At 36.1% G+C, this 20447-nt stretch overlaps 1 protein-coding gene across 3 annotated transcripts in view; it reads left to right on the forward strand.

Annotated features, from left to right (window-relative positions):
- The first annotated feature begins 274 nt into the window (after positions 1-274).
- The window catches only part of DNAJC10 (DnaJ heat shock protein family (Hsp40) member C10), a 55597-nt gene continuing 35424 nt past the window's right edge, over positions 275-20447 (forward strand). For 2 of the 3 annotated variants that reach the window (XM_025404117.1, XM_025404118.1), the window contains exons 1-10: positions 279-723; positions 1252-1308; positions 2158-2507; positions 4204-4366; positions 6120-6170; positions 13301-13383; positions 13900-14031; positions 15192-15285; positions 16370-16447; positions 17908-17951. In XM_025404117.1, coding sequence (XP_025259902.1) covers positions 2304-2507; positions 4204-4366; positions 6120-6170; positions 13301-13383; positions 13900-14031; positions 15192-15285; positions 16370-16447; positions 17908-17951 — 849 coding nt within the window. In that variant the 5' untranslated portion in view covers positions 279-723; positions 1252-1308; positions 2158-2303. Of the gene's footprint in view, positions 724-1251; positions 1309-2157; positions 2508-4203; positions 4367-6119; positions 6171-13300; positions 13384-13899; positions 14032-15191; positions 15286-16369; positions 16448-17907; positions 17952-20447 lie in introns of all 3 variants that reach the window. The other variant, XM_025404116.1, reaches the window with a different exon arrangement.

Below are 20447 nucleotides of genomic sequence, written 5' to 3' on the forward strand. Positions count from 1 at the left end.
TTTAATTTCCTTCAAGTTTCCTACTGCTTCTTCAGTCCGCTAGCCTGATACTGCAATCAGTGTCACTGCAATCAAGTTCTTCTTTCTCCGCCAAATTTCGCCTTTCGGCCTCACTCACCCATCACCCAAATCCTGCAAAGCTCCGTTTTCCCTTTAAAAGAGTCTCAGGGAAGTCAACCCCAAAACCCGCCCTCCGGGTTTCCCCGTCACCCTGGCAACGGAAGCAGGAAGAGGCGGGATTCGCCATCCACCCTCCCCGCCCGAGGCAGGCGCCAGCCGCATTGGTGAGAGGGCGCGGGCGGCTTGACCAGGGCACTTCCCTCAGCTCCGGGTTGGAGCCGGAGCCGGAGCCGGATCCCGCGCACACGGCCACGTCAACCTAAACTTACACCGCCCTCTCCACCCCACCGCCGCCGCCGCGCCGGCTAGGCCCGCAGCGGGTCTCCCAGGCAGCGTCCTCCACGCCTTTCCCACAATGCTCCGCGCCAGGCCCCGCCCCGACTCGCCTTGGACACCGGCGCGTGAGGAGCTGACCGGTGCCGGCCGCGCGCCAGTAGTGGCCGGTGTGGCTGGGCCTTCCCCGGCCCGTGCGCCGCGGCTGGGCCGTCGGAGAGTGCGTGTGCTTCTCTCCCGCACGCGGTGCTTGGGCTCGGCCAGGCGGGGTCCGCCGCCAGGGTTTGAGGATGGGGGAGTAGCTGCAGGAAGCGACCCCGCGATGGCAAGGTGGGCATGGGCCCGGGGCCAGGGCTTTGCTAGAGCCGGTGGTGGCCGGGGCCCTCCGGTCAGGGAGGGGCGGAATGGCTGAGCGCCTGAACCCCCCTTCCTCTGCGCTCCTATGACCTGGGTATTGTGTTCTCGCTCCCCACCTTCCTCCTCACTGTTATCCACACCACCCTTCCTCTGCCCAGTGGTTCCCTCTCGCTTACACTTTCTGCCAGAGTCCGACCTGAGACTTCAGACACCAGCGACTCCTGACAGCCCTGTTCCCCCGGGTCTCCATCTTTTCCCGTCTCCCCTGTCCCACTTCGCAGTGATGGCAGCGCGAAAGCTTTAGCCTTGCATTTACCTGGCGCTTCCACCTGCCCAGTAGCTCGGGCCACGGGCTGTTCGGTCACCCCGATGCTAAGAACAACCCCTGGGCGAGAAACATCTTATCCCAAAGGGTTGATTGAGACTCTGACCTCTCTTTTTCTGATGGTTGTTTTCTTGTTTGGATACTTGTTAATCTCTACATCATTATATTTTTCAAAGGTATATTTTTGTGGAATGAAAAGGAAGTATTAGAAATGAACTGAAGATCACTCACAGGTAAAGAGAATTTAAAAATAGACATTTAGGATTAGATGAAAAACAGAAATGAAGTGCAAGGAGAGTTAGATTTTTCAAAGCATTAGGAGATCTTTGGAACTAAAATATAGTGGTTGAAATGTGATATGAAGAAGTAATGATGGTTTTTGCCCTGCAGAGAGTATGTCTAACCTATTCCCTTCTCTTTTTGTTTTTTGTTTTTACTTACACCAAACATGAACTTTGCAACAAAATTACACTGGTAACTTACAATTATTTTTCTACTCTTTTTAGAAAATGGCCTCTGCTTAAATTCAATATAAGCACCTTCTGAGAAAACTCCGGGAAAAAGATCGACTGCTGTGTAGATTGTCTATTATAACAATGTACTTCACTGCCATTTCTGGTAGGGTTATATGAAAAGTAAAGAACCCTGTATTTCCTTCTAGTTCCTCACAAGGACATTTCCTACAAGTGAATTCTGCTGAAAATGAAAATTAGACAGCTTTAGGGGGTAAAGAAGTAGCTAAAAGGAAGAACTATTAAAGGCAAAGCTAAAACTGAGTAGAAAGAGGAAGGACATGTAGCTTATTGCCACCTTTGTGTTCTGGTGCTCGTCAGAGGTCTTTTCTCCATGTATAAATTGCTGAGTGTGTGTGTTCTAGCTAGTTACTACCACTCATGACCTTTTATCTGCTATCTTCAGTGATTTCACAAATCTAACTACATGAATGTAGAAAGAACGTGGGGCATTCACACTGATTTGCCATTTAATGGAGATTGTATTGCTGACCATGTTCTTTGATAAATAAATTGTGCTGTTATTGTTCAGTTCAAAATGTATTTTAACTGCCTGCTTTTCTTTCTTAGATTAATGTTTTTTGGGACAGATTTGTGATGCTTGATTCACCCTTGAAGTAATGTGGACAGAAGTTCTCAAATTTGCATATTACATCAACTGGAACCAGCAGTGAATCCTAATGTTCACTTAAATCAGAACTTGCATAAGAAAGAGAATGGGAGTCTGGTTAAATAAAGATGACTATATCAGAGACTTGAAAAGGATCATTCTCTGTTTTCTGATAGTGTATATGGCCATTTTAGTGGGCACCGATCAGGATTTTTACAGTTTACTTGGAGTATCCAAAACTGCAAGTAGCAGAGAAATAAGACAAGCTTTCAAGAAATTGGCATTGAAGTTACATCCTGATAAAAACCCGGTAGGTAAATGTTTGTTTTTAAAAATATTTGATTTTATTTTTGGTACATTTTGATATTTATTTAAATCGCTTTAAATGATCAAATGCTTAAGAATAATCACATGTCAAAATTATAATTCAACTTGTATGCTAGAAACAAAAGCACCGAAATGTTATGGATTATTTTGGATTATTTAGGAATGTCAGTACCAAAAATTCAGTTCCCTCTTAATTTGTGGACGAATTTCCAACAATTCTGTTGAAGACATTAACCCCAAAACAAACGATAATATCCATGAAGTAGTTGAAGTAGTTTTCTTATTAAAGTAGGTTAAGATCAAGTATTTTAGAACAGTTGCAAAAAATATTTTTTTAAAACTCAAGAGGGTATGACTTGCTAAAAATAGAAGTAATAGCTAATAATAGCATGTTTTAACTTTGACTATTTTCTTCCATGCACAAGTCCACAAACCAGTTAGAAAGTTTTATAAATTAATACTTGAGAGCAGCTGAATATAATGCCAGTCATAAATATTTATGTACCAATAACGTAAATCTTTCAAAACTAAATTCATTTTAATTTTTATGGTGTTTTTGTAATTAGTTGGTTATGTCTTAATGAGATTTAGCGTCCATCATGAACAAGGAGAAGATATAGTTATAATTTTCTCTTTTCTAGGTAGAAGTTTTAAAATAGGATTATTTTATTTCATTGCATAAAGCTGAGCAAGAGAAACAATATTTCTTTAAAACTCTTCTTTAGTTGATTATCTTTTCCTGAGATCCACATTTAAGATTTTTTTTTAAATTTCTTTAAAATGTCAAATAATGATTTTAAGTTTCCATATAAGATAGTAGACCTTCTATCATCCAAGTGTTATTTAAATGAAAGCATCCTTCAGAGACAAATTTTATGAAACACAGTAACAAGGAAGAAACATTTCCAATCCAATTTTGGATTGTTTTCTTTTTTTTTTTTTTTTTTTTGAGACAGGTTCTCACTCTCTTGGCCAGACTGGAGTACAGTGAGGCCATCTCGGCTTACTGCAACTTCTGCCTCCCAGGTTTAAGCGATTCCCCTGCTTCACCCTCCCAGGTAGCTGGGATTACAGTCGTGCGTCACTACTGCCCAGCTAGTTTTTGTGTTTTTGGTAGAAACGGGGATCTCACCATGTTGGCCAGGCTGGTCTCGATCTCCTGACCTCAAATGATCCACCCTCCTCGGCCTCCCAAAGTACTGGAATCAGTTTTGGGGTGTTTTCTGATATTGGCTTTTATGTAATTATTTGATGGATTGGGGCACATCCTTTTTTAATAAGTTGATTTTGCCTTAAATAGAAAAATAACCTATAAATGTATTGATTTATAATTGTTATAGGAGTAATAAATATGAAATTAAGAGTTTCAACAGGCTTATTAGTTTCACTCAGCTGCATTTTTTAGGAAAAATAACTTACATGGTCTGATAACATCTGTCAGCCTTTTGAAGAGTCAATTATTATTTCATTACTTTTCTTACTTTTTTTTTTATTGAAGATTATAGTTTCTCAAAAAATACTCATTTCAACCCATGGTAACTCATGTCATGTTGTATTACCCCTCCTCATGTTGGTATGTGGTCTCCCAGAAGTCACTAGATTAATTAAACTTACATATATTTTTTGAAGGAAACTTGGATTGTGTATCTGAAATAATTGTATTATATCTTTTTTAACAGAATAACCCAAATGCACATGGTGATTTTTTAAAAATAAATAGAGCATATGAAGTACTCAAAGATGAAGATCTACGGAAAAAGTATGACAAATATGGAGAAAAGGGACTTGAGGATAATCAAGGTGGCCAGTATGAAAGCTGGAACTATTATCGTTATGATTTTGGTAAGGTGATACGATATTACTTATGAAATGTTTTTTATCTGAGTAAAAGAAAAGTGAATTCTGTTTCACCACTTAGGTTATATATTTAATATGTGTCACTTTGATTAGCTCCTTTTAATTTGCTGTGGGAGTGAAATTTAAAAGGAAAGTCAGTGGGTATACAGAGATGATCTGTACAGATAACGAAGTTGTATTGGTCAAATCTTGTTAAATACTTTTAAAATAAGGATTGTTATTTAATAAAAAATATGCATTCATGGACTGCATAATGACATTTCACTTAGCAATGGACTGTATGTAGGAAATTGGTCCCATGAAATTATAATACCATATTTTTACTGTACCTTTTCTGTGTTTAAATACAAAGATACTTACCATTGTGTTACAGTTGCCTACAGTATTCAGCAGTAACATGCTGTACAGGTTTGTAGCCTAGGTGTGTAGTAAGATATGCTATCTAGGTTTGTGTAAGTACACTGTGTGATGTCTTTGCAACAACAAAATTCCCTAACCACATATTTCTCAGAATATGTCCCCGTTAGTAAGTGATGTATGACTATATATTTGCATTAGGGGTAGTTAAATATTTCTTTCAGTATTTTTTAGTATGAAATAATATTTCTTTCAATATATTTTAGAGCATCATATTTTCCAAGAAAGGCTAAACTTTAAGTTTAATAATGATCTCTTCAATAGAAATGCCATCCTTCTCATATGGAACCCTTATTGATGTTTTAAGGTGCTTTGGCCTTCGGTTGACATTAAGGTCAATACCTTGAAACATTATCAATAAAAGTTGCATGTGAGAAGGACGAAAGGTGTTCTTTTTCTTAAACATGAAGGAAAAAATAAGGTGGAAGGAGGAAACAAAGTAAAGGAACCAAGGAAGAAAGAATGTAAACACACAGTATTTTAAATTTATATCTGGAGGATATGCTTTTAGTAAATATAAATTTTCTTTTCAAAATAGTATTTTCAAGTATATTCTCTACACCTTGATAGTCTATATCAAGAGTTAGCAGACTGCGTTTCATAGGCCAAATCTGGCTTGCCATTTGCTTTTATAAATAAAGTTTTATTGGAATGCAATTACATTCATTTGTTTACATAATATATATGACTTCTTTCACACTTTGAGAGCAGAGTTGAGAAGTTGTGACAGAAGCCATACATCCCACAAAGCCTAAAAAAGTTATATTTACTAAATATTTGTGTCTGCCTCTGCAAATATTCCAAACTTTTTAGCAGAAGATATTCTAACATGATACCATGTATTAAAAACCGTATAATATGAAAATTGAATGAGGTCTGTAGTCTAGTTAACAGTATACCACTCTCAATTTCCTGGTTTTTGATATTATACTGTAGCTAATTAACATGTCACCATTAAAGGAAGGTGAGTAAAAAGTACACAAGAGTCTATATTTTTGTACCTCCCTGAATCTAATTATTTTTAAAACCATAATAATTTATAAAATTTTTTCTATGGAGATGAAATTATGTGAATATTAGGAACTACCACATACACACCTATGAGAGTCTGTATCAAAATTCTAGTATCTTTAGATCACCCTAAATATATTGATAGTATTATTTACTTTTTTTCCACTTAGGTTGTTGCATATTCTCTAAGTTTGAGATTTAATATAGTAGTTTGATTTTTTTTGATGATTAAAATGAGTAATCTATTTTTATGTGGCAATTTATATAGTGAAGTTTTGATTTTATAATTTTTATATACTTTTAAAATTAGGTATTTATGATGATGATCCTGAAATCATAACATTGGAAAGAAGAGAATTTGGTAAGTTTGTGGGCTTAAGGTTTTATGAAACTTAATACAAGTTCGATCTCATCTGAAACTCTTGGGGATATATATGTTTGAAATTTAGAAATCTTTTGGATTTTCGAACAGTAATAATGTAATATACTGTATATTAAATATTTCTAGCAGAATGTGGGGAAGTGTACCATAATAAAAACATTAATATTTCTGTAGCAAAATGTGTAAGTATATACTAAATAAAAGAAATGTAAAAATCAGTTCAGATCAGGTTTGGATGCCAAATGAGCTTGCTACAAACTTACAGCAAAATTTCTTAGAGCTTTTTGATTTTAGAGTTTTTGATAAAGGTATAGTTATTTTGGAAGTAGATTTAATTTGATTGGCAACTTGTGTGAAATGCCCATAAAAATACAGTTCTGCATTTTCCATTGCATTTAAGAAAATTGTATACCAGAATAGATTCTTATACTTTCATCCCTTTGTACAGTAATAATAGGTTTATTTTTTATACTTCAAAACAATAAATTATACTTCAAATTTCAATTTTATATTACTCTGTCACAATTGCATTTAATTTGGAAAACTAAAATACAGACAGGCGCAGTGGCTTACACCTGTAATCCCAGCACTTTGGGAGGCCAAGGCGGGCGGATCACTTGCGATCAGGAGTTAGAAACCAGCCTGCCCAACATGGGGAAAACCCATCTCTACTAAAAATACAAAAATTAGCTGGGCGTGGTGGCACCCACCTATAATCCCAGCTACTAGGGAGGCTGAGGCACAAGAATCGCGTGAATCTGGGAGTCGGAGGTTGCCGTGAGCCATGATGGCACCACAAAAAAAAAGAAAACTAAAGTGGCCTACCAGTCACAAAAAATACATATAAATCTATATAATGTTTTTCATATATTATTATCATTAAAAATTTATTACAGCTACTTGATTATATACAGTTTGTTCCTTCTAAGCAAGGGTGGCTTTTTTTGTTATTTTTGTTTGTTTGTTTTTTTGAGATGGAGTCTTGCTTTGTCGCCCAGACCAGAGCACAGTGGCACAAACTTGGCTCACTGCAACCTCTGCCCCCCCGGTTCAAGCGGTTCTCCTGCCTCAGCCTCCCGAGTAGCTGGGATTACAGGTGCCCGCTACCATGCCCACCTAATTTTTGTATTTTTAGTAGAGACATGGTTTCACCATGTTGGCCAGGCTGATCTCGAACTCCTGACTTCAGGCGATCCACCCACCTTGGCCTCCCAAAGTGCCAGGATTACAGGCATGAGACACCACGCCTGGCCAAGGGTGGCATTTTAATCTTAATTTCTACATCATGCTGGTAAGCTCCACATACAAAATAGCTGTTCAATGTGTTACTTTGTCAAAAGCCGTCTACACAAACACTTGAACATGTTCTAAGTGAATAGAAAAATATATCTTTCCTATATTCTGCAAATAAAATAAGACAATTTGATTCATTTGGATTGTTAATAGAATTAATGCTCATGTCACAGGCTGGTAGAATCATATCTGTTGTGTGAGTTATATAAACCTATACCTGTTCCTGTGTGGTTTTTACTGTCTCTCATCTCCCAATACATCACATCAGTAAGTGGTTTGTGAACCAGTGAGTTAGAAAACACTGGAATTACAGGTAGAGGAACTGAACAAAACTTGCAAACTTACTAATCCATGAGTCTACCTAGAATGAGACTTCACTGATAGTTGTATATGGGTTCATGCTTTTTCAGATGTGTCACTATGCAGAAAAGCTTAAGAACTGCTAATAGTTCATATAGAACTCTAAATGGTAGTTCAAGATAAATTGCAGCCACAAAACTTCAGAGATAATTCATAAATAATTAACCTTGCTTGATGAGAGGAATGAGCAGGAGCATTGTTGTGATAGAGAAGGACCCTCTAGTGAAGCTTTCCCAGGCATTTTTCTGCTAAGCAGATGGTATCATTTCTGACTCTCTAGAAAGTCAACAAGCAAATGCCTTCTAAGCTCTTCTATTATATTTAGCATAGGTTAAGTAGGTTAAGTCAATTCTGACAGCTACTTTAAACTCTGAAAGAATAAAATAAGAGACCTACATAATATAGTAAGGATTGTAGGGATTAAATTTAATCTAAGGCCTAAGTAAGACATTACCTTGGAAAAATTTTGTTTGAAAAGATTGAGTTTTTTTTTAACAATTCAAAACATTAATAAATATTTGCTAAAATTATAGATTTGAACAACATGTAGTATCTAGCCAATAGTACATTTTATATTTTATCTGTAAAATGACCTGATGCAAGTTACAAATTTTACTCACTTAAAAAATTTAACATTGTAAAAATGAGCTTTCACATTCAAGATAAAAAGGCGAGGATAATTTGCTTTGGGTTAAAGGATTTCCATATAATTCCATGTTAAAATTAGTTATTAGTTATTTTAAAATAAAAATTTCAGAAATGACTGTAACACATTAAATCATACATGGTATTCTAAATATGTGCAATTAATTCAGACTAGTTAGAAACAGGTGCAGGACTCAGTGTTCACCTACATTTCAAGTATAACATAGACCTGTGGGAAAACGGTTCATCTGTACGTTACAGGCAAAGTAATTACACTTTACTTTCCTAACAGAAGCTATTAACTATAGTTTTATGTATTTTAACAGACAATACCTCTAGTTGTATAGTTTAGAAGTGGAACGTTGCATTTTGAAATGTAGTAATTCTGTTCTGGGTCACTGTTATGCACAACATCCCGTTGAGCTGTGATGATACAGTATGAAAAATATTTTAACTTTATTCTTATTACTCAGCAATCAGTGGGACCTCAGCAAATATGAGAAGTGCTCCATGAAGACAAAATACAAGTGTACCTCATTTTATTAGACTTTGCTTTATTGCACTTCATAGATAATGCCTTTTTCTTTCTTTTTTTTTTTTTTACAAATTGAAGGTTTTTAGCAAAACCCTATATCAAGCAAGTCTGTCAGCTCAACATGTTTCCAATAGCATGTGCTCACTTCATGTCTCTGTGTTACATTTTGGTATCCAAACTTTTTCACTATTATTCTGTCTGTTACGATGATCTGCAGTCAGTGATCTTTGATGTTACTATTGTAATCGTTTTGGAGTGTGCCCATAGGATGGCAGACTTAATGTTTGTGTCTATTCTGACTGCTCCCTCTTCCTTCTCCCTTTTCTCTCCCTATTCTTGGGCCTCCCTACTCCCTGAGATAAAACATTACTGAAATTAAGCCAATTAATAACTACAGTGACCTCTAAATGTTCAAGTGGAAGAGATGCATGTCTCTGATTTTAAATCGGAAGCTAGAAATGATTAAGCTTAGTGAGGGAGGCATATCAAAACCCAAGATAGGCTAAAAGGCCTCTTTTGCTAGTTAAATTTATAAATGCAACGTAGAAAGTAAACGTGCTACTCCAGTGAACACACTAATGATAAGAACACAAAACAGCCATATTGCTAACATGGAGAATGTCTTAGTGGTCTGGGTAGATGAGATCATCCACAACATCCCCTTAGCAAAAGCCTAACCAAAGAAAGGCCTAATTCTTTCCAATTTTATAGAGGCTGAGAGAGATGAGGAAGCTGCAGAAAAAAGTTTGAAGCTAGAAGAGGTTGGTTCATGAGGTTTAAAGAAACTAGCCATCTCCATAACATCAAAATACAAGATGAAGCAGCAAGTGCTGACATAGAAGCTGCAGCAAGTTTTCCAGAAGATCTACCTAAGATCATTGATGAAGATGGCTATACTAAACAACAAATTCTCAAGTGTAAATGAGACAGCCTTCCATTGGAAGAAGATGCTATCTGGGACTTTCATAGCTAGAGAGAAGTCAATGCCAAGCTTCAAAGGATGGGCTGACTCTTGTTAGGGGCCAGTGCAGTTGGTAACCTTAAGTTGAAACCAGTGCTCATTTTACGAAAAACCATTAAGAATTAGGCTAAATCAGCTCTGCTCTGTAAATGTAACAACAAAGCCTGGATGACAGCACATTATTTTATGAATATTTTAAGCTTTCTGTTGAGACATACTACACAGAAAAAAAGTTTTCTTTGAAAATATTAGTGCTCATTGACAGTGCGCCTGTCAAGAGCTCTGATGGAAATGTACAAAGAGCATAATGTTTTTTTCCATGCCTGTTAACACAGTATCCATTCTGCAGCCCATAGATCAAGGAGTAATTTCGACTTTCAAGTCATACTCTCTAAGAAATACATTTCACAAGACTCTACCTGCCATAGATAGTGATTCTTCTGATGGATCCAGGCAAAGTAAATTGGAAACCTTCTAGAAAGGAGTTGCCATTCTAGTGTCATTAAGAACATCTGTGATTCATGGAAGGAGGTCAAAATATCAGTGTTACAGGCGTTGGGAGGAAAGTCATTCCAACCTTCATGGATGACTTTGAGGGGTTCAAGGCTTCAGTGGAGGAAGTAACTGCAGATGTGATAGAAATAGCAAGAGAACTGGAGCCTGATTATGTGACTGAATTACTGCAATCTCATTATAAAACGTGGGGCGGTGAGGAGTTGCCTCTTACGGATGAGCAGAGAAAGTGGTTTCCTGAGATGTAACTTACTCCTGGTGAAGGTCCTGTAAACAATGTTGATATGACAACAAAGGATTTAGAATATTACATAAACTTGGTTGATAAAGCAGCAACAGGGTGTTTGAGGCCAATTTTGACTCCAATTTTGAAAGAAGTTCTGTGGGTCAAATGCTATCAAACAGCATTGCATGCTTCAGAGAAAATCTTTCAGGAAAGGAAACGTCAGTCAATGTGGCAAACTTCTTTGTCGTCTCATTTTAAGAAATTGCCACAGCCACCCCAACCTTCACCACCACCATGATCAGTCAGCACCTATCAACATCATGACATGCATGACTTGCTGAAAGGCTGAAATGACTGTTAATGTTACCATTTTTTACCAATAAAGTTATTTTTTGTTCCTTGGTTTGAGTTTTTTTTTTTTTTTAAGAGATAGGGTCTCACTTTGTCATCCCAGCTGGAGAGTTCAGCAGCAGGGTAATAGCTCACCAGAGCCTTGAACCCAAGCCTGGGCTGAAGCGATCCTGCCACCTCAGTCTCCCGACTAGCTGAGACTGCAGGCACGTGCCACCATGCCCAGCTGTTTTTGTAGAGACAGGGTCGTGCTGTGTTGCCCAGGCTAGTCTCAAAACTCCTGGGCTCAAATGATCCTTCTGCCTCAGCCTCCCAAAATGCTAGGATGACAAGAATGAGCCACTGTGCCCAGCCTATTTTTTAATTAAGGTATGTACATTTTGTTGTTGTTGTTGTTGTTAAACATAATGCTCTTACAAAATAGATTATAGTATAGTGTAAATATAATTTTTTTATGCACTGGAAAACCAGAAAATGTGTGTGACTCCTTTATAGCGATACCAGCTATGTTGTGATTTGGAAACAAACCTGCAATATCTGAGGTATGCCTGTTAGCAGGGTAGGAGACATTTTCACTGCTAGCAAGGTTTTATGTCAAATACCATTCAAATTTGTTTTACAGCATATTTTTATTTAAGACTTATGAACAGTAATACCTTGTGTAATTATTGCTTTCTATTTTTATATAAAAATACCTCATTACTTGTTTATAGCTGATAAGATAATCCCTTCTTTCATTAAAGTTTGCATTAATTCTGTTACTATTTTTACTTAAATTTGTACTGGCTTGTGGTCTAAACCAATATGGCAATTTTTTCCACCACCTCTATAGAACGGTCATTTGCCAGACTTTGAAAACACTGCCAAAGAACAGCCGATAGTTCTGAATTATACACCTTGCCTGTAATGTACAGATTAACTGTTTTCCCACAGGTCTGTCTCATACTTGAAATGTAGGTGAACCCTGAGTCCTGCACCTATTTCTAATTAGCCTGAATTAGTTGCACATATTTAGAATACCATGTGTGATTTAATGTGTTATAGTCATTTCTGAAATTTTTATTTTAAAATAACAAATTTTAACATGAAATTATATGGCAATCCTTTAACCCAAAGCAAATTATCCGTGCCTTTTTGTCTTGAATGTGAAAGTACATTTTACAATGTTAAATTTTTTAAATGAGTAAAATTTGTAACTTGCATCAGGTCATTTTACAGATAATAATGTAAAATGTACTATTAGCTAGATATACGTCGTTCAAATCTGTAATTTTAGCAAATATGTATTAATGTTTTGAATTGTTTAAAAAAAAAAAAACCCTCAACCTTTTCAAACAAAATGATTTTCCAAGGTAATGTCTTTTTTTTTTTTTTTTTTTTTTTTTTTGAGACGGAGTCTTGCTCTGTTGCCCAGGCTGGAGTGCAGTGGCTGCGATCTCGGCTCACTGCAAGCTCCGCCTCCTGGGCCCAGGCCATTCTCCTGCCTCAGCCTCCCAAGTAGCTGGGACCACAGGCGCCCGCCACCACGCCCGGCTAATTTTTTTGTATTTTTAGTAGAGACGGGGTTTCACTGTGTTAGCCAGGATGGTCTCGATCTCCTGACCGTGTGATCCGCCCGCCTCAGCCTCCCAAAGTGCTAGGATTACAGGCGTGAGCCACTGCGCCCGGCCTCGGTAATGTCTTATTTAGGGCTTAGATTAAATTTAATCCCCACAATCCTTACTATATTATGTAAGTCTCTTATTCTTTCAGAGTTTAAAGTAGCTGTCAGAATTGACTAAACCTACTTAACCTATGCTGCATATAATAGAAGAGCTTAAATCTCAGTCACTCTATTTGTCTTCTTTATTTCTCTAGTGCACACATACTCTTCTGTGAGGTTTGGCTGCTGTTTCTTGTGCTGTCACTTTTTAGAACTTTATGGCCATATTTATCTTGCAGTTTGAGGCTGCTGCTTTTTCAAGTATGGGCATAGGAGAGTTTTCTTAAAAAGTTACCATTGGTTTGAGATTTGAAAATGTTTCTCGTGGAAAAAAATTTTTTTAATTTTTTAAGAATGTCATTTATGTAGAAGATATAGAAAAAAATTGCACAGAAAATGAGAAAGACAGTATGAAAATTTTATGACTTTTTTTAAAAATTCTGATCTCCACAAAAAGTTAACTAAAACATGCATGAACCTTTAATAAATAATTCTAAATTGTTTCCATTTTATTTATTTTTAGATGCTGCTGTTAATTCTGGAGAACTGTGGTTTGTAAACTTTTACTCCCCAGGCTGTTCACACTGCCATGATTTAGCTCCCACAGTACGTATTTTTCACATCCCCATTACTAGTTTTATTTCTTTTTTTTTTTTTTTTGAGATGGAGTCTCGCGCTGTCGCCCAGGCTGGAGTGCAGTGGCCGGATCTCAGCTCACTGCAAGCTCCGCCTCCCGGGTTCACGCCATTCTCCGGCCTCAGCCTCCCGAGTAGCTGGGACTACAGGCGCTGCCACCTCGCCCGGCTATTTTTTGTATTTCTTAGTAGAGACGGGGTTTCACCGTGTTAGCCAGGATGGTCTCGATCTCCTGACCTCGTGATCCGCCCATCTCGGCCTCCCAAAGTGCTGGGATTACAGGCTTGAGCCACCGCGCCCGGCCTTACTAGTTTTATTTCTAATCTGCAATTTATGTGTTAGAATTTTTTTTTCTATGAATAGTAGTTATCAAAAATAATTATCAAATACTTTCAAACGTCTGGTTTAAAAATGTATAGCTTGGAGTGTGTTCAAGGGAAGAAAAGTGGTCTCATCAGAAAAATATGTTTTCTTTTTCTCTCATAGTGGAGAGACTTTGCTAAAGAAGTGGATGGGTTACTTCGAATTGGAGCTGTTAACTGTGGTGATGATAGAATGCTTTGCCGAATGAAAGGAGTCAACAGCTATCCCAGTCTCCTCATTTTTCGGTCTGGAATGGTAAGGGATAAAGTTAGCCTTTTTTAAATTTGTGAAACATTATGACAAGTTAAATACTAGAGAAAATACAGTATGTGGAATTTGCAGAACATTTTAAGTCTTGTTTTAGGTGCCATCTCACTGGTCTTCTGTGATGATAAACATTTTGGATTATGGTTTTTTTTGGTTTTTTTTTGAGACAGTCTCGCTCTGTCACCCAGGCTGGAGTGCACTGGTCGATCTCGGCTCACTGCAAGCTCCACTTCCCATGTTCACGCCATTCTTCTGCCTCAGCCTCCCAAGTAGCTGGGACTACAGGCGCCCGCCACCTCGCCCGGCTAATTTTTTGTATTTTTAGTAGAGATGGGGTTTCACTGTGTTAGCCAGGACGGTCTCTATCTCCTGACTTCATGATCCGCCCGCCTCGGCCTTCCAAAGTGCTGGGATTACAGGCGTGAGCCACTGCGCCTGGCCTGAATATTTTTAAACACCATTTCTTTGTGTTTTTGTTTTTGTTTTGAGACGGAGTCTCACTCTGTTGCCCAGACTGAAGTGCAAGGGCGTGATCTCGGCTCACTGCAGCCTCTGCCTCCTGGGTTCAGGCAATTCTGCCTCAGCCTCCCGAGTAGCTGGGACTAAAGGCACCCGCTCCTATGCCTGGCTAATTTTTGTATTTTTAGTAGAGACGTTGGCCAGGCTGGTCTTGAACTCCTGACCTCAGGTGATCTGCCCACCTCAGCCTCCTAGAGTGCTGGGTTTAAAGGCGTGAGCCACGGTGCCCAGCCAAACACCATTGACTTTGCTATATTTTAAAATTAAATGTTTGCCAATTTCAGTTTCTATCTTAAGGAACATAATTTATACAATATGTATATTGTATTTGCTAGTTTACAAAGTATTTTACAAGTATTGTCTCATTGAATGTAAAGCTCTGATATCTTTTTCCTTAGTTTCCAGTGATGAAACTGAAACCATTATAAATGGTATTATTAAAATATCTTCCATAGAATCTGTACTGTCAAGATCATCAGGATATCATTTGGAAATACATTCTGCTATTGAGAAATAGAACTTTGCTGCATTATTCAAGAAAATATAAAAATCAAACTCTATGGTATTATTTTTACTGAGTTTTTAAAAGAAAAAGTAAAAGATGTTTCTCTTCTTCCAAAAACCAATAGGCCCCAGTGAAATATCATGGAGACAGATCAAAGGAGAGTTTAGTGAGTTTTGCAATGCAGCATGTTAGAAGTACAGTGACAGAACTTTGGACAGGTAATTTTATTTTCTTAATTTGCTTGATTTTCAGGGTATTTTGAAATTAGTATTTTGTTTTTAATGGCAATATTAACATTTTGGTCATAGTATTGAAATTTTAAAGTGTCTTTTCCATGTTTCTTAGAAGGGAATTGTGTCATTTACTCTGAACTCCGCTGAATTTAACAAACTAGTTAGATTTGTACAGAAACTGAAACTATTGAGATATGGGAAATGGATATGAGAGAGGGCTAGGGTAAAAAGACTTCTCTCAAAGTGCAACTAAATATTTTGTGATACAAGTGTTTCATTGCCTTTTTAAGTATGCTTTTCAGTCAGTAAATTCAAACCTATTCTGTTTAAAGTTTAAAAATGCTTCTAATCTTAGGCTTTTAACTCATTAAGTGCCTTTAGGCAGATTAAGCTATCCAGGAAATAATAGTATTCGTGGCTCAAGATGTTCATTTTATTCGTTGAGTAAAGTTACATGTCAGAAACTATTAAATAGTAGGGCTGCAGTAGTAAAATACATAATCCTTGCCATCAGTGACTTCATTAGTGAGGAAAACATTAGTAAACAATTAAAATGCAATATAGTAACTATTGTTATAGAGCTTAAGGAAGCATAACATATGTAAAACAACCCAGTTGGGGAAAAGAGAGTTAGAAAATACTTCTTGAAAGAAGTCATTTCTAATCTGTCATGAAAATGAATAGGAAACCTTAGGAGATCACTGTGTATTTGGGGAACTGGCAATACTTCATGAATCTGACAAAAAGATGAATAATTGGGTCAAGTGCTATGGAGAAATACAATATAGCTGGCTGAATAGGTAGACAATGCTCAAGTCACAGGGGCCTAACTTGCCAATTTGAGTTTTTTTCTTAATGAAATAATGAATTTAGGTTTTATATGATGAAAAATTGGAGAGCCATTGAAGGAATTTGTCATACTCAAGAGTATCTTTGGAAAGATAACTGGTAAAACTCAGAGTGGATTAAAAGAGGGTGGGATTAGAAAGGAAAAATTACTTAGAAGACTGTTTCCATTAGTAAAGGAGTAATAGGTGATCAGAATTTGCTTTTTTTTTTTTTTTTTAAGGAAATTTTGTTAACTCCATACAAACTGCTTTTGCTGCTGGTATTGGCTGGCTGATCACTTTTTGTTCAAAAGGAGGAGGTAATATTTTTTAATTTTGCTGGAATGAAAACATGACATTTAAATTTTCAGTGACAGTTTTAAGTATGCTACTATAATTAATTATTAAGTACTTGAAACTACAGTGTATGCCCAAGATTGCAATTGTTTTTCTTAATGAATATTTGCCTTTTTCATTATTTTACACATGAGGTTATTATTCATTTTTTAATGTATTTTTTAATGTAATTTTACATTCAATTTTTTAATGTAATTCATTTTTGAATGTTCTTATGTTCAGTGGACCAGTTTTTCAGCTTAAATAGACTCATGATAAATTGTACCTTCAGGTAGCCACAGATGTTATTTGACAATTTGCAAAAATAACTAGTTGTTTACAGCTCTAACCCATCCCAAAATAATAATTTTTTGGAAATACGGACTTTGCTTCATGCTTATATATATATCTCTTAAACATACATAGATTTGCCTCATACAATTATATATTTGAAGATGACAGCTTCTTCTAGGAACCTTTCCTTGAATAAATTATGTTGAAAATTCAGTACTCTGCATAGCAAGCCACAAACTGTAACTGTTCAAACAGTGTGGTTGGTTAAAAATTGGTCCAAGATAACAAAATATTGTAACTCAATGTATTTGCATGTATTTAATCCCAACATGAGTATTTTCCCCACATTTCATCTCTCAGCCTTCATGCTACTATATCGAAAAGATACTGCCTTTTAACTAAAATCAACCCATTACCCCATCCTGTAAGTCCTATGCTAGGAAGACACTGCCTTGCAGCAGAACATCAGCCTTAAACTTAACTAATCACCAAGGGATTTTGTCTCATTTTGGCCTATTGCCCAAATTTCTGTTCATCAAGAACAAAACTTCTTACACTCCCTGAGATTCTTTTACTTCTCACCTCAGGTAAATTGCTTTTCCCTGTCTTTGTAGGCTCTGTGATGCTGTAGCTCTTTCTTCTAAATCTTCTCTCATTGTATTCTAGTGTTCATGTTTACAGAACTTTCATAAAAATAGTGAAGGCACTATTTAAAGATTTTATTGTATTTTGAGGATCCTTTACATACTTTTATCAAATATCTGTTACATTTTATTTTCCCCCAATTATGAGATCTCTTGGGTAAAAGGGATTGTTGATAGGAGGAGAGATTGAGAGTATTATCCTAAAGAGAGAAAATTACTCTTTTCCTCTGTAGCTAGAAATCCTAGAAATTAAAGGGAGAGAATGAAAGAATGTGAGAGAGAGAGTGAGGGAGCGAGGGAGAGAGAGAGAGAGAGAGAATGTGTGTGTGTGTGTGTGTGTGTGTGTGTGTGTGTGTGTGTGTGTGTGTAAGTAGAAGGATTTCCAAGAGTCCAGCTCAATTAATTGCCTTCGAATGAACATGGTAATTTGGGGGAAAGGCAAATACAAGTATTTTCATTAGGCTTCATAAAGGTAAAACTGCCTCATGAGGTTTTTTTGTCCCCAGATTGTTTGACTTCACAGACACGACTCAGGCTTAGTGGCATGTTGGTAAGCATCAATCATTTTGTAAAATTATATCACCATGTAAAGAAACACGTTTAGAAATTGATTTGAAACATTTTCTTCCCTTGTTTCTTGAACATTTAACTCACCTATTTGTAATCTTATTTTCTGATGACTGTATTCATAGCTATGTGTTTTTTTCTGAGTAATTAGCTACGTTCAATAAATTTTGACGTATTAATTCTAAGTGTCATTTACTTTTTAATTATTCTGCAATTTATAAATTCCTCTTCAACTAAAGTTACATGTTAGTGTTTTTGTCATTTCCAAACTTTATTTTTTGTTTTCTTTTTTAGTCATTTTAAAATTTATTTCACTCTCATGTTAATGGCTTGGAAGTAGTCTGAGTGATGTTAATTTTTTAACACCGTTGAAATACCCTTTGTGGCTTTGTGGCTTGACACTTTGTCAGTTGTGAAAATTGTGGAAATTCTTTGTGAGCTTGAATATAATAATATCTTCTAAGTTAGGTATAATATTGTATTTATTAGATCAGATTTATTAATCATGTTATTTATTTTTGGACTGCATGATCTGTAATTTCTAAAAGGGATGTATTAAAATCTCTACTTTCAATCATTGATTTCTCTCTTACATTTCTGTCAGTTCTTCCTTTACATATTTTGACATATTGTTCGCAGCAGTATGAACATTATATCCTTTGGCAGCTATTTATTTCTCTTTGTGCATTATGGATTTTTTTACACAAATTCTGTTTTATTTGATAATAAAATCACTAACTTAGTATGCTTTTGTTTCATTCCCTTTCCTTATTTCACCCTATGCCTAGGCCTTTAGTTTTTCAACACTACACATTAGAATCACCTGAGGAGATTTTAAAAATAATAAAAAAACAAAACCAGGTCCCTCAGATCAATTAAATCAAAATATTTGAGGGTGAGGACTGAGCATTAGTATCTTTGTTTTTTTTAATATTTGGTGATCGGAGTGATCGGCCTATATTTTTCCTTTTCAGTAAAGTCTGTGCGCTTTTAGCATCAAAGTTAGGCTGGCCTTTAAATGTGTTGGAAAGTATTCTCTTTTTTTCTCTTCTTTGGAAACAGTTTCTGTACAACTGGTGTTCTTTCTTTCTCAAAAAGAATTTTTTTTTGGTAGAATTTATCAGGAAACCATCTGGGCCTGGAGTTGTCTTTGAATCTGTTTTTATAGACTTTTCTCCGATCTCTCTTGATTGATTGATTGATTGATTGATTTTCTACTTCCTCTATTTGGTAAATTCTGTTTTTCTAAGACTTCATTCTTTCTACCAAATGTCTAAATGTATTGCTATAAAAATTGTACATAATATCCTATTTTTTTATATCTGTAGTATCTATAGTGATGTTCTTTCTTACTTTCTGATCATATTTTTTGTGTGTGTGTCATCTGTTTTTATTCTTATTCTGTCCAAGGAGAGGTTTTTTAAGCTTTATAAGTCTTTTCAAAGTCTCCAGTTTTAGCTTTATTGATTTTTTTTTTTTACTGCACGTTTCTTTATTTCATTGACTTAAGTACTGTATTTCCTTCCCTCAACTTTTTTATGATTTAATTTGCTGTTCTTGAATGATTAGTTCATTCATCTTCAGGCTTTCCTTTCTAATATATGAATTTAGATTGTAAATTAGTATAACTTTAGGTACATCTTCTATTTTGATATATGTAGTATTTTGATTAGCAGTTCAAAATATATTTTAATCTTCCATTTTTATTTCTCTTTGAATCACAGATTCTGTATTTTTTGTTCCCAATCATAAAGGGTATTTTTAAAAGTACTGTTGTTATTTTTTGGCTAGCTTAATTCTACCGTGGATAATGAACATGGATTCAGTTTTTTTAAGTAGTTAGGCCTTTTTTCATGGCCCAATATGTGGTAAATTTTTATAAAATGTTTCATGTGCATTTGAAAATGAATCCTGTAATTCACAGGTGCACATTTCTATAAAATCAGTTGGGTCCAATTTGTTAGCTATGTTGATCAAATCCTCTAGATCTTAATAATTTTATTGTCTGCCTATTCTATCAATAACAGAGAAGTGTCTTAATATCCTCTACTATTTTGTGGATATTTCTATTTCCTTTGTTTTCTGTCAATTTTTATTCATTTTGGTGCTTTGTTATTAGGTAGATATTAATTTAGAATTGTATGTTTTCTTGGTGATTTGAATCTCTAACCTGATGAAATAACCCTCTTTATCTCCTTTCATGCCTTTTGCCTCCAAGTCTACCTTGACTGATACTAATATAGCTACACCAGCTTTCTTTTGTTTAATGTTGGCATTTTTCCATTTTTTACTGTCAGCCTTACTGTATCCTTATATTTATTAGCCTGCAATCAGCATGTAATTAGGTTTTGTATTTATCTAGTTGCCATTCTTTATTTTAGTCCATTTATATTTAATATTATTCCTGACATAGTTGGCTTTATACTTACCATCTTGTTAGTTTTATATCTGTCCTACCTGTTTTCTTGTCCTTTTTCCT

The sequence above is a fragment of the Theropithecus gelada genome, chromosome 12 (assembly GCF_003255815.1).
Source record: "Theropithecus gelada isolate Dixy chromosome 12, Tgel_1.0, whole genome shotgun sequence".
Classification (NCBI taxonomy): domain Eukaryota; kingdom Metazoa; phylum Chordata; class Mammalia; order Primates; family Cercopithecidae; genus Theropithecus; species Theropithecus gelada.